The sequence below is a fragment of the Notothenia coriiceps genome, unplaced genomic scaffold (genome assembly GCF_000735185.1).
Source record: "Notothenia coriiceps isolate Sejong01 unplaced genomic scaffold, NC01 NC01_scaffold00008427, whole genome shotgun sequence".
In the NCBI taxonomy this organism is placed as follows: Eukaryota; Metazoa; Chordata; class Actinopteri; order Perciformes; family Nototheniidae; genus Notothenia; species Notothenia coriiceps.
The window spans coordinates 97,587-111,271 of record NW_011341128.1 but is presented as its reverse complement, the minus strand read 5'-3'; the positions used below and the strand labels follow the sequence as shown (position 1 = coordinate 111,271).

At 38.3% G+C, this 13,685-nt stretch overlaps 2 protein-coding genes across 3 annotated transcripts; one reads left to right on the top strand and one right to left on the bottom strand.

Annotated features, from left to right (window-relative positions):
- Positions 1-306: 306 nt before the first annotated feature.
- On the bottom strand, positions 307-2,392 carry ten1 (TEN1 subunit of CST complex). The gene is made up of 3 exons (XM_010770128.1): positions 2,215-2,392; positions 1,351-1,508; positions 307-935 (listed from the first exon to the last, which is right to left on the bottom strand). Exons 1-3 carry the CDS (start codon positions 2,301-2,303, stop codon positions 784-786), a joined length of 399 nt encoding a protein of 132 aa, XP_010768430.1. The 5' UTR covers positions 2,304-2,392; the 3' UTR covers positions 307-783.
- Positions 2,393-2,459: 67 nt separating this feature from the next.
- On the top strand, positions 2,460-12,214 carry acox1 (acyl-CoA oxidase 1, palmitoyl). Of its 2 annotated transcripts, none has more exons than XM_010770126.1 (9): positions 2,460-2,677; positions 4,294-4,453; positions 8,085-8,245; positions 9,372-9,479; positions 9,700-9,819; positions 9,918-10,033; positions 10,620-10,789; positions 11,096-11,258; positions 11,997-12,214. In XM_010770126.1, the coding sequence occupies exons 1-9, from the start codon at positions 2,569-2,571 to the stop codon at positions 12,189-12,191; spliced, it is 1,302 nt and encodes a 433-aa protein (XP_010768428.1). In that variant the 5' UTR covers positions 2,460-2,568; the 3' UTR covers positions 12,192-12,214. The 2 variants fall into 2 exon arrangements, with proteins under 2 accessions (XP_010768428.1, XP_010768429.1); XM_010770127.1 differs by lacking the exon at positions 8,085-8,245 and adding an exon at positions 6,147-6,307.
- The last annotated feature ends 1,471 nt before the right edge of the window (positions 12,215-13,685 follow it).

The following is a 13,685-nucleotide window of genomic DNA, read 5'->3' as shown; positions in this document are numbered from 1 at the left end:
CCCTTTATATTAATAGAACATTAATGTCATAGTTAGCTAATGAATGTTTCGATGCTGAACAACGGCAACATGACAGTTTTCATTGGTCCCTCTTCTTTAGAGAAAACCAGGAAATGATGGATACATGCATCTTGTTAAAATCACTAGGCACGCAATGACTCTAAATAATAATGATCACACCACCAAATGCAGATTAAAACTAAAGTAACGAGCCATATTTTGAAAATGTAAGAAGTAGAAAGTACAGGTATTTGTGTTAAAAATGTAAGAAGTAAAAGTAAAAAGTTGTCAGAAAAATAAGTAGTGGGGTAAAGTACTGATACCAGAAAAATGTACTTAAGTACAGTTAGTATTTCTACTCCACTACTTCCCACCTCTGTATTTCAATGAGTGGAACAAAGTTATGTTATCCAACTCACATGACCAATACATGACACCATTTTCAAAGCATGAAAAAAAAAGTGCTCAGTCCCACCATATAAAACGGTAGAATTAAAATAATATCAGATGTCTCAACACATAGGTTATTGCACCTGTCATAAGTAATGGATCTAAAACAGTTGCTTTTATTTCTTCATTGACCAAACATCAAACCATCTTGCCAATCCATTCATTGGGGCCTTAATAATCAATTAGCAAACCCCAGAATGAACTACCTGTTATGGTCAGAGAGAAAAGATAGTCTTTTACAGTGAACCAAAAGTTTACTTAGCAAACAGCTTCAGAGGCAGAGCAGTAGTCCTGATACTCAACGAGCATCCTTAGAAAGTCAGGAGACCCTGATCAGGTTGCATGTGCAGGTTGTTCATTATCACCCGGTGTGTGCTCCCTCTCCCTGAAGAAGCTCCTTTGCTCATTGGTGGCTTTCTGTAGAAGGGCGACGTTTACACCATCAACGCAGTTTAGCACACGGGCACGGACCATCGCACCAACCCCTATAAGGAGAGAAGATGCAGAGACCAAGACTCCTTTGTTACGAATGACAAGATACAATGAAATTAATGAGAGTGTAATTGAAATAGAGATAAAAAAAACACAAGTATTTAAAGAGTTGTGATTTTAGCTCTATTTCAACACATCAATTCTATAAGATAGCTCTAAGCTGTATAATACAATAATAAATATATTTACACTGTTAGAGTGAATGTAGTGTCCCATAACATATCATAAATCATATAATACTCATACACTATATTGTCTACATTTCTACATATAGTATATACTACCACTATACTTCTTCCAGGTAGACAGTCAATTTCGTTTTTGAAAAATACATGGACTCAAGAAAAACAGAAACTCTGGTATAAAAATCAAATTTATAATTTGATGGATAACAAAGTATTTACTTACCCTCAGCATTTTCAATCTCACCCAGAACAATATACTGGGCCCCAATTATTGGGTTAAAAGGCTCAACAAACAACGTGTGGACGACCACTTGGTGCTCTTTTGAAGCATGCTGAGCCGACAGCGTGGCTCTGGACTCCTCAGGCTGATAGCAGACCAGTCTGGAAAATTGAACAGGTGTATTAAGATGTATTCTTTTATCTGAAGGCTACATTTAATAGGATCATCTTATACATTATGATGCATTATAATTGCACCCCATAAAGTAGTCTGACGGGCTACAACTACACTAAACAATTCCAATTTCAGTAATAATCAAATACTGACAGGATCGTCCTGCTGCATAAACAACACTTTTGCTGTACTTCCATAGTGTACTTTCTTTTATAAGGAAGACTTTGAGGTCAGGACAAGATATTCTAAGCATGCATTTTCACCAATAATCCTTTTTTAAATGTTGGGTTCAGATTTTAGTACGAAGACTTAGGCCATGTTTGAATTTTAAAATGGTTTATTCTGTTTATAAAAGGTGAACAAGGAGGTGATTACACTGTGTCCACCATAAAGAACAGTAGACACTAGAGACAGCCTAAACCCCTTTTTATATTTTTGAAATGTTTAAGATTGCAAAACGTTTTCTCCATTCAGTTTATTTTACACCAGATCTAAATAAATAATAATGTAATCTCACTTTTGAAACCTGCATTGCTACTAATACCACTGTTCCTAATCCCATTCAGAAGAGTGAACAGTACCAAACAAATGTGTTGCAAAATACACATTTTGTTTTGCATTCAGAGCATCACAACTGATAAGAAAACTGAAAGAAAGAAAGAAAGAACTGAATCTGTCAGAAACAAAACCCACCTGCCAAGTACTCTTACTGACAGTCCTTCTTGTACTTCTCCACTGTTTATCTCCCAGGGGAAATGAAAAACTGCAGCTGCGGGAAGCATACTGGAAAGAAAACTCAGAAATGGTTGAATAATGACAATAAAGCATGGCAATAAAGCCTTTAAAGTTTGGATACCCTACTTCCGGGTTCATGTCACATGACTTGTCTCCTCCTCCCCGCTCCTCTCTGCGCATGCGTTGTGGGAATAAGAGGCCTTGTGAGGAGGACCCTTCAGGTTGTTGAGGTTGCAGGAGGCTCTACAACACAGCTAACATAACATAACAGGTTTTTCAATATACATATTGTTTTTACTCGCATTCCGAACCATGAATCCTGATATTACGAGAGAGCGCAAAAATGCCACCTTTGACGTCGAGAAACTGACGTACATTTTGGACGGGGGGCCTGAAAAGACCAAAAGACGGCGAGAGATTGGTGAGTTTGAAGTGTCATTTTTGGAGTAGCATGAAGCTGTCATCTTTGCCCTATAATATCAGGTGTTATTGACCTCGACACCGTCACCTTTATATGATGATTAGGTAAGGATGTTTCCTGAGAAAGTTTTATTGGGGAGAAAAAGGAGCTAATTATTTCAATGGATGTTTAGTAATAGCTTTCCTGTCTACAACCACTACGTTGTAGTTGTCCAGACTGAACTAAACTTTTTCATTATATAAACTGAAATATATGAGTTTAGAGTCCAGTTATGTAATTTAATTTTCACCCATTTTTGAACAAGTGAACTTTACGCTACTTTATTTTTTTCAGGCAAAACATACTAGCAGTGTAGGTAGCAAAGAAAAAAATATGGTATGTTTTATAATAATACTAATACTAATAATAATAATAATAATACTGTTGATTTCGAGGCGCCTTTCATGACACCCAAGGTCGCCTTACAATTAATAAAATAAATACTCTAAACAGCAAGACATAAAATGCATACAGGGTAGACAAAACAAAATAGACATTTAAAAAGCAGACCGAAGTGGAAGGACATGACAGTAGTATTTAAATGAGCAAACCAGATGTTTAGTAGTGTAGAGAGAGTAGGCTAATCTGAACAGGTGAGTTTTGAGATAAGATCCCTATTTCATTCTTCACATTTTACATTTATTTGTACATTTAGTTGGACCTAAATGTGCAGAAAGTTGTATTGTTGTGCAGAAAGTTGTATTGAAACCTACTAGGACCTTAAATAATAATAATTTTCATTATAGATTAATCTGAATATTGTCTTGTCGACAAAACATGTGAAAGAATCCAAACACAGTCTAAATTGACTTCTTTAGAAAAGTCTATTTTTGTCTAAAACGGTCCAAATCCCAAATATATTCATGTTGAAACTATTTAATTGAGAAGACCATGTTATACAGAATCAGAATATTTATATGTTGCCACGGAGGGTTTTACGTACAAAGAATTTGCCCTGTTCTTTGCTACCTACAATAAACATATTAAAAGGGAATACAATTGAAAAGTTACAATAACAATATGCAGAAGGTACAACTAAAATACTATAACAATTATGTACATATTCACAAGTTCCATCGAGCTCACAACAGAAGTCTGGACAGGTTTAAGCACCAAACTCAATAGTAAAGGAGACCCAGTCCGCTTCAGTTTAGAAAAATAAACTATGCAAAACTCTTTTGACCTCAGAAAAAAAGGATTTTGTTAGTTGTCCTTATTTTATTGTATTCATTGCTATTCAAAGTTGAGATGCTTAAATCTTGTACAGCAGAAAGAATGTGATCACCATGGAAATGTTGGTTCTTGAACTATAAGGCACTTAGAAGAATTATAAATTCATGTTTATTTTTTTTGAACAAATCTACATACCGGTACTTATTTTCTCATTACACATTTCAAAAATCTTGAAAAAACTCACAAATCTTCGTACAAAGAGTCACACGAGGGGACACACTCACAAATTCTTAATGGACTTTTGAAAATGTCCACTACATTTAAAATGTGAAATATATATTGTACACACTACAGCGAATGTGTAGACTTAAATAAACATTTCTTATTCCATTCCCACCATGTAGAGTCACTGGTTTTCAGCGACCCGGACTTTAACGAGGAGGACCCTAACTTCCTGTCTCGAAGTGACCGCTATGACCAGGCTGTTAGAAAAAGCGCCCAGATGATCCTGAAGCTCAGAGAGTATGGCATTGCAGACCCAGAGGAGATCTACTGCTACAAAAAGTATGTGGTGAAGATGAGTCCATGTGAGGTCTGGCTTACATACTGTAGATCCAGATAAGCTGGCGGACAAAAGCCTCAACACAGTCAAGGGTAGTCGGACACAAAAAGCCTATGGGAAAAGTGTTAAGTGGAAGGAAAAAAAGATCTTAAGTATTACAAATGAAGGGCTCTGACTTAAATGAAACAACTGTGTTTCATAATACCTCAAATTGAACCTTTTTAGCTGGAGGAGATTTACTAATGTGCCATTTTTATCACAAAAATCTTGTCTAGCAAGCAATGCCTGCAGGCATTTAACCAGAATCTGTATTCATGTATTTTAGAATAATCAAGAAACATAAATGAAGAATATAATAAAATGATATTCATTTATCACATGGCAGTGTCAAAAATAAGAAATGCATATTGTTAGTCATTTAAAATCCAAATGTAATAGAAGGAAGTGATGAACAATGAAATCCTGTTTTCCACACGCTATATTTTACAATATTTTACTATTTGAATATACTTTTATACTCAAGCAAACTTCAATGACCTTATTTGGATACTGTCAGTATCAAGAGTTTGCAATTTGTCAGTGGCTGACATATTACATGCTATACAATCATAGGCAGCGGGGGAGGCTCAGGTTAGGGAAGGCTAATATTTGACAACTATCATACTTGTTTTAAACACCACACAAGACTTTATTATGTTTATAACAGCAATTATATGCAGTTACTGACTCACAATAACGCACAGCACAGGAGCTACAGGGGACTATATGTTTATAGCAGGTGCTAATGCATTTTAAAATGAAAAACCCCAACAATAATCATATATATTAGCTAACTAGGCTAGAAAAATATGTGATTCAACATTGCCTGGCTTATATACTACCATTTCACATTTTAAAATACAGGTAGCTGGTTGTTGAGTTTCTTGTTTGTCACAAAGCGCAAACAAAAAACATCTAAATCCTAGTTACCACAGAAAGAAGTTATGGATTTAATAAGTGATGTTTCTGTGAGCTACAACGATCGTAATGCAGAGATGTAGCCTTATACTACAGGCAGATTTTTGAACTCACTGAACATGATCTATCGTGGCATCAGCCTGTATATGAGACTTTTAGGGAACATCGGTGTGCACATTAGAAAACTGAACAATCATTTGTGAAGGCTTTGCATTCTGTATCACTTTGGGGAAAAGTTGTAAGGTTATGTAAATATCAGCGTGTATGGCATAGAGGGAAATAAATGTAGGCTGATCAAAGTTCAATGTAAGATTAAAACTGTGTCAAAGGTCAACTGTGTACAGCCTCGCGCAATGTCAAAGATTCTCACTTGTTATATTGTTATTTTAGAGATTTGGTTAAATGTTCATTGTGCTTTGTTCCTAAACTACCAAGCTTTCTGTCAACATATTGTAGGTTTATGCTGTGTCTTGTAAAAAGGATAGATGTGAATTACAAAAGCACCTCTTGCACTTTGCTTGCCCTCTTGAGGAGTAAATCATTGTAAAACTGAACTGAGTAACTAAACAACAGGAACAGGACGAACAATTCCTCCAGTTCAAACACTGCATTACATTTTATAGTAGCATGAGTGAGATAAACCTAGACATAGAACAAACAAAGTGAGTCAGCAGATGTATTTAGTGAGGGACATCCAGTCTGAACGCAAGTTGTTTCCTGTACCTTCCCTTCACCCAGAACAGTTCAAGGCAATTTCCATGAGGCCTTGGGGCTCCACTTTGTCATGTTCCTACCCACCCTGTACAGCCAGTGTGACGCTGAGCAGGCCAGGAAGTGGTTACCTCTGGCAGAGTCCCTCCAGGCCCTGGGCACATATGCCCAAACTGAGATGGGTCACGGTCAGTTCTTAATCAGAATTAGCTTTTAATGGATCGACTTTATGTAGTTTAAGTCCCTCATAGATAGATAGATAGATAGAATCAGAGGGATGAAACCCTCCTTTAATGGTCACACATGCAGAGCACACACAGTGAAATGTGTTCTCTGCATTTAACCCATCCTAGTACCAGGAGTCTGGTACTAGGAGATTTGTTGTGCTGTTATAACATAGCACTTATTGGAATGTTAAGGAATTATATTGGGGCTTGGAAAACAGGCCCATTACAGCAGGTTTGGATAAGTACCAGGAGAATTTAAGGTGATTTCTTGTATGTGTTTGACATGTCCAAATCATGTAGGAAATTCCAAAGTAACCGCATGCGTGTACTGACAGCTGTGTTCGTATACTTCATTTTGTTCCAACAACAGATTATTTGTGGCTAGTTTTGTATATATAGCTGGTTTACTAATATCACTCCATAAGTGTCTGTCCCTTACACCTTAATTGTCGTAAAAACAAAATAACGTAGCTTTGTCCGGTCTTTTCCAACACATATTCCCATCTGCATTAGCTAGTGCCACTGATTTCCTACCCACACCTCCTTTATTCCATCTTTATGATAACGCTCTAATGGTGAATCTTGTGTGAATTTAATTGCTGTGTCTTAATTACTTTCAGTCACTTGGCAAGTGAAATGAGTTTCCAATGAAATTCTGTTTATATTTTGGCTATATCTTGAGTGGCCAAAAAAGCTGGTTCCGTTTGACCGTAGCTAGTGCAGACTGGAAACTGGTCATTTTGTTCTGCTTTTCATGTATCTCACATCAGAAGTAGGAGAAGCTACGTCACGTGCTGCTCAATATGTGGTGGTGGATCCTTTTAATGAGACCGAGTTCGGGATGAATGTGTCTTTGTAATCTGAGAGAATCTAGGCCACCACAGCTATTGTTTGTTGCCTTGCTGAAGTCAAGCTGTTGTCTAGTGAATTAGTATTTCATCCATGCAAACCTACACTGAAAGTTTATAACGGCTGTCTCCATCTTTAATGAACACTTTGATCAAGTGTTTGTGTCGGTTTGGGCCAAGTCCTTATAGTATCATTTGAGTATCATTGATGTTGTAAACCTATGTTCCCTCTGCAACGTTTGTAAGGCCACAACTCAAGACTGCTTTCCTTATCAATGAATCTGCTCATTTCTTTGTTAATAGTTTGGTCTATAAAAAAAAATAAAAAGAGCGAACAATGCCCATTCCGATATCCTTGAGCAGAAGGTGGCGTCAGTAAATGTCCCATAAAGTAATTTCAGTAAACCTCTTTTCAATGGTGCTTTGATTTGAGCAGCTAATGGTCAGACTGCGTGCTTCTAACTGGCTGAGACAGTGGCTTGCATAGCAGAGGTGTTTAAGCTCTAATGTGACAGGGGAACTTTATTGCTGCAGCTACTGAAGACAAATGTTGAGCCAAATAATGAACATAATGATCAAATCAATGTGCATGATATTATCACAAGCTGTTTTAATTTTTCAAATCTGCCTTTTCGCTGCTTGCTATCACAAACTCTGTCTTTATATCTTCCATCACTGCTTCTTCATTTTGACCATATCAATTCTTATCAAAAAATCTGTTCTGTGGGTTCTTGAAAATACTTGCTCCAATATTCTCTCCTCATTCATACACTCTTTGCATGGTTCAAAACATTGCTCAAACCTTCCCTATGCACTTCCCTCTTTGCCCCTTTCACCACCTTTCACCACCTGCTTTTCTCTTCCGTTTGCCCCTCTGCTGCGTGGCCTAGATGTGTTCACCCAGACAGGGCCGAGCCCTTGGATCTCCACCTGGGGATGTTCCTGCCCACACTGCTCAACCAGGCCACCCCAGAGCAAATGGACCGTTTCTTCATGCCTGCCTGGAACCTAGAGATCATCGGCACCTACGCACAGACAGAGATGGGCCACGGTAAAATGACCAGAGCAGTCCAAAATATCGGATCCGTTTAGTCCCGTTCTTTAGAGGGGCAATGTGCTCTGATCCTGGAAAAACCAATAGGTGTATCATTTCATCTTTACTTTTGGGTCCAGACTTTCTAAAATTACCGGCATCAACTTTTAAAACTACTTTTTAATTTAACAATCTTATTAACAGCTTGGCAAGAATACGGCACATTTGTATCTTAAGCTCTGGAAAAAAGTGCGACTGCCTCCGGTCGGAGAGTCAACACTGTAGCATCTTTAAATTCTATTCATGATGTTGGATCGCTATTTAAAGTTTTTAAACAATTAGCCTGGCCATTTCTTACACATTTCCCCTTTTAATACACAACAGACTTGTGCTTTATTTCGAAGACTGTGATTCTCCTCATATTTCATTAAAAAATGTTGACCTAATTGGCACCAATATTAGTACAAAACATACTAAAAGGTCTGAGAAGGTTTATTTCTGACTTGTTTTTCACATATTTTTCATCATATTGTCCCATCTTCTCTGTAAGATACAACTAAATTTGGTCGAGACGGGAAGTTGGAAGAAACGTAATTTAAAGTTTAGTATGTCAAATAAATGACTTTTAGTAAAGCCCTGGCTTCCCACAAGTTATCAAAAGTTTCTTCTGCATGCCCAAACCTCTGCGATAGTCACACTCCCTGCCCTTTTAGACAGGCCACCTGTTGCTCTTAAACCCTAACCCTTCCCCCGTGTATTACACAGAACTGTCCTTAACTAATAATCTTAGATCGTTGTTTGTTTTTAACATTTAACATTTTCCAGTGTAGCTCATCGAGACCTACTTTCTTTGTGTTAATTCTAAGGTAATCAAACAAACTGCATGAGATATGTGTTAGTATATTTATATAATATACACATTTAGATCTGTCAAACACCTACAAAGTGCACTGCTATGCTCCTTTTTATGTTGTTTTCATCCACTTGATTTTTCATGGAAAGTTTCTATTATGCATTTTTAATATTTAACATGTTTTCTGTTCATATATTTATTCTGTTGTATGTCTTTTAAATTAATTTTTGCTCTTCAACTATGCACTCTGTATGTGTGTGCTTGGTGGGGTTTGATGTTTTGTCTCTCTAGGCACACACCTCCGCGGGCTGGAGACCACGGCCACGTACGACCCAGCCACACAGGAGTTTGTGTTGAACAGTCCCACAATCAGCTCCATCAAATGGTGGCCAGGAGGACGTAAGTACTTAGACACCTGCATGTCTCTGCAGGATTCAACCAACAGTCATTTCCCAGCCTTGAATGGCATATTATCAGAATCCCTGGCAGCATAAGGAATATGTATTTCCCTTTCCCTCAAGGTTTCACAATGATTTATAGTTGTTTTCTTCCAGGATAAGAAAACCTTGTGACATTCAGAACAAACTAGCTTTAACCCTCTAACTCTGTCTCTTTCCAGTTGGTAAGACTTCAAACCATGCTATAGTTCTAGCCCAGCTTCATACCCTGGGAAACTGCCACGGTATTCATGCTTTCATCGTACCCATCCGCGACATGAGCACACACATACCGCTGCCAGGTAACCACCGTCTCTCTGGATCTGGTGTTGTGGTGAAGTCAGTCCTCATTCACCTCTATGTCTCGGACTTACTTTGTTTTGCTCTTCTTCTCTTTTAGGTATTGTGGTCGGAGATATCGGTCCCAAGTTTGGCTTCAGTGAAGTTGACAACGGATTTCTAAAACTAGAGAACGTGCGACTCCCGCGAGACAACATGCTTATGAAATACGCCAAGGTGATTAGACACGTTTTTTGGAATGAATGAATGAAGGAATAAGGGACATACTCTACCATTGTTCATGCTGTATACAATTACAGAAAGTGTATTGCACTTTCCCTTTGCTCAGCAAAACCACCTGTCCTTAAATGTCATAATTGCATTGTGACAGTATTTAGAGGATGTCCTTTGAGTTGATTTTTGGTTGAGTTTTTTAGTTGAAGATTCAGCTTAACTAATTGATGTGAATAGAGTGGCCAAAACCATACACCTTGCCTCTGATGAAGACACAGTAGTTTTACATTTAGACTGGTTGCATAGTTAAAGTCTGCATATCATTAAGTGTGCTCCAGCGTCTTCTTTCCCCTTTACGTTTTCTGTCCTCTCACTGAGGAGCACCTGATTCAGCTTTATACAGCTGGAAGATAATTGGAGAACCTGTTTCAAACAGAAACACCAATACATACATAGTACATTAATCCTGAACTGGTGTATTAAACTGCATTTCTTTTATCCAAGCGTGTAAAAATAAACGTGTGTATCTAGAGCACTGTATATTCAATGTGGGACTCCTGAAGTAAGAGTGACTCTGTCTCACCACTAGGTGGAGCCAGATGGGACATATTTGAAGCCCCCGAGTGCCAAGCTGACCTACGGCACCATGGTGTTCATCCGCTCCTTAATCGTAGGCGAGTCTGCTCGGGCTCTCTCCAAAGCCTCCATCATCGCCATCCGCTACAGCTCCGTCCGACACCAGTCTGAGATCCGGGCCGGGTCAGTCGACACAAATGAATGCATGAAGGCACTTCAGCTGCACACACATTGCATCACTCATAGAAACAGCAAGAAAAAACCAACTCATGCGCAAGGTCAACATTTGATTTCCCTTAAAGGCACTGGAAATTCACATTAGTCATGCTGGTTTATGTCAGAGGTTCATATTGGCGAAGTTTTTCCAACAGGAAATGGAAATAGCACATGTCATTTATCAGGATTTTAACCACATCCTCCTGTATAAAAGGGAAGTAAAACCTTTATTTGAGATACTCAGAGGTCAAACTGGTGTTTTTTATCCCACAGAGAGCCAGAGCCTCAGATCCTGGATTACCAGACGCAGCAGTACAAGCTGTTTCCTCTGCTTGCCACGGCCTATGCCTTCACTTTTGTCGGACAGTACATGAGAGAGACCTACCAACGCATCAGTGGAGACATCAGCGATGGGGACTTCAGTCAACTGCCTGAGGTACTGACTAAACGTGAACATGTAAGGTGTACACTAGGTTTTATTGTGGAGGATGCATATTGACTGAGGTCAGTGTCAGTGCCTCCAGCTGTATGTGTTGTGTGTCTATGGTGCAAGCCATAGTTTAAGCCAACAGTTTCAGATTTGTTACTGACATCAATGCAAGCTTGGTAATTTAGCGTAAAATGTTCCTCAAATAAAATACTAAAGTTATTCTTCTGATTACACAGGCTTCAATCGCCCTCTCTGTGTGGTTGACAAGTTTGTTTGTTTGCATTTTATTAATTTAAGCATATTAAGTAGCGCATATCTTCACAATGTTACAAAAAACGTCACAAACGGAAATGGGCACATCAAATTACCATAATAAAAAATAATGGAGCAAAGAATAAGAACAGACAATAACATTAATTTGATCAAATAAATATGAAAAGAATATACAAATAAAAACATTTCCAAAAGTAATGCTTTTAAAAGCTGTCACTATTTTATTGTGGTAAATAAGAACTACAACTTCTTATTGTTCATTTAATTGTGCAGTAACAACTATTATATATAGGCATATGAATGTTTACCCCATAGCCATCACTGAATGTTTCTAGTATTCTAGCCAGGACCATTCATAGCTTATCATACATTCATACAGTCATACATTAACATACTGTAAATTGATGTTGTTTACACGGCACCCAAGTTTGAATGATGTTCTTCTCATCCTCTTTACTCTCATATCTACAGCTCCATGCCCTGTCTGCCGGCCTGAAGGCCTTTACCACGTGGACCACCAACGCTGGCATCGAGGTTTGCCGCATGTCATGTGGCGGCCACGGCTACTCCCGCAGCAGCGCCTTGCCAGACATTTACGTCGAGTTCACCCCTGCATGCACCTACGAGGGAGAGAACACAGTCATGATGCTGCAGACCGCAAGGTAACTCAAAAATACAAATATGACGTCTCACAAGGATTGAGTTAAAATACTGCCAAGCAAATACCATGGTAGAGTCTTGCTATGTTTTGGGACACAGCAGGAGGGATGTTATTACTTTATTTTGATGTTTCGACTTTTAACTTATAGTAACAGCTGATAACTTAAAGGTGACCTATCATGCAAAATGCACTTTTGTACGTCTTGTATACATGAATATGTGTCCCCGGTGTTCCAGGGAACTCACCAAGTGTCAGAAAACACAACCCTCTCTATTTTCCTCCATACCCAAATCTCTAAAAAAGGGGCTGCAACGGATCTTATACAGACTGATCCAGATTTGAACACTTCTGTGACGTCACAGAAGTGGCGCTACAGCTATTGGGCCAACTCCACCAATCAGGAGGAGACAGCCACGGACATTGCCGTTGGAAAGCGCTGGAGACGCTGTAGTACATATGCCAGGCCTGTAGATGGTGCTGTTCTCACAGAATCAGCCCATGCAAAGGCAGTGTTAAATTGAGCGAAATGAGGAATGGCTAAAATGCATGATCTGTTTGGTATTTTGAAAAATAAAAAGTATAAATATGCCTTATATAGGTATGGTCCTAATGGTCTACAATATCATAATATAGCATCTAGTCACTTAAGGTTTTCAAATGTTTAGTTCTGTCTGCGATAAGAGAAGTCGGTACGGTCCAGAATTATTAAAAAGCGCTCTGTTTGGAAATAAGAGCAGAGAAAACCTGCACAATGAGCAAAAAAATCGAGTGACGTGGGAGGATTGACTTTTCTCACCCCCCCCCCCCCCCCCCCCCTCCCCTCCTCACCTCTTTCTTTTCCTTCCATCCATTTGCTTCCACCCTACACCTGCTTCTTATCGCTTGAATTTTCACGTCTGGTCTCCTCTCTTTCTCTTGTTCCATTTGTCGTGTTAAGATTCAGTTACTTCTCTGGCTTCTCTCATCCTTCTTTGTTACTTTCTTATTCCACGTTTATGTTTGCTAAATTGAAGTTTCTTAAAAGAGAGCATACCCATTGTTCTTCTCTACGCATTTGTTGGAGAAGTCATGTGAAAATGAAATACAATACAGTTTGCAAGACACTTTGCATGTACATATAATACATTCCACTGAAAAGTATGTATTGTGAGATATAGCCACCATGATACAATATAAGCACATTTATAAAAAAAAAATACAATTATGTCGAAAGTGTTTAATAATAATTATATGTATAGAAAAAAGCATTATGATGTAATTATCTCTGTTTTTTTTAAATAAGAATACTTCATATGTAAAATAAATAAATAATTAAATATGTTGTGTGTTGTATCATGCAGAGAGAATGCAGGACTTTGACTTAATATTTGGTATCTAGCTTATGGATGTTCAACTGTAGGCTTTTTTATGTTTGATCCTTCGTTATTCGATCCTCTTTGAATGTATACTGCTGACGTGTATGCTTTGCGTGTGAATTTATTTGGTCCTTGGTGTGATTC

Coding starts and splice junctions, on each gene's coding strand:
- ten1 (XM_010770128.1), bottom strand. CDS start 2,303: ATGCTTCCCGCAGCTGCAGTTTTTCATTTCCCCTGGGAGATAAACAGT. Junction 1,509..2,214: donor TCAGTAAGAGTACTTGGCAG/GTGGGTTTTGTT, acceptor TCAATTTTCCAG/ACTGGTCTGCTATCAGCCTG. Junction 936..1,350: donor TGAGATTGAAAATGCTGAGG/GTAAGTAAATAC, acceptor CTCTCCTTATAG/GGGTTGGTGCGATGGTCCGT.
- acox1 (XM_010770126.1), top strand. CDS start 2,569: ATGAATCCTGATATTACGAGAGAGCGCAAAAATGCCACCTTTGACGTC. Junction 2,678..4,293: donor CAAAAGACGGCGAGAGATTG/GTGAGTTTGAAG, acceptor CCCACCATGTAG/AGTCACTGGTTTTCAGCGAC. Junction 9,820..9,917: donor CACACACATACCGCTGCCAG/GTAACCACCGTC, acceptor CTTCTCTTTTAG/GTATTGTGGTCGGAGATATC.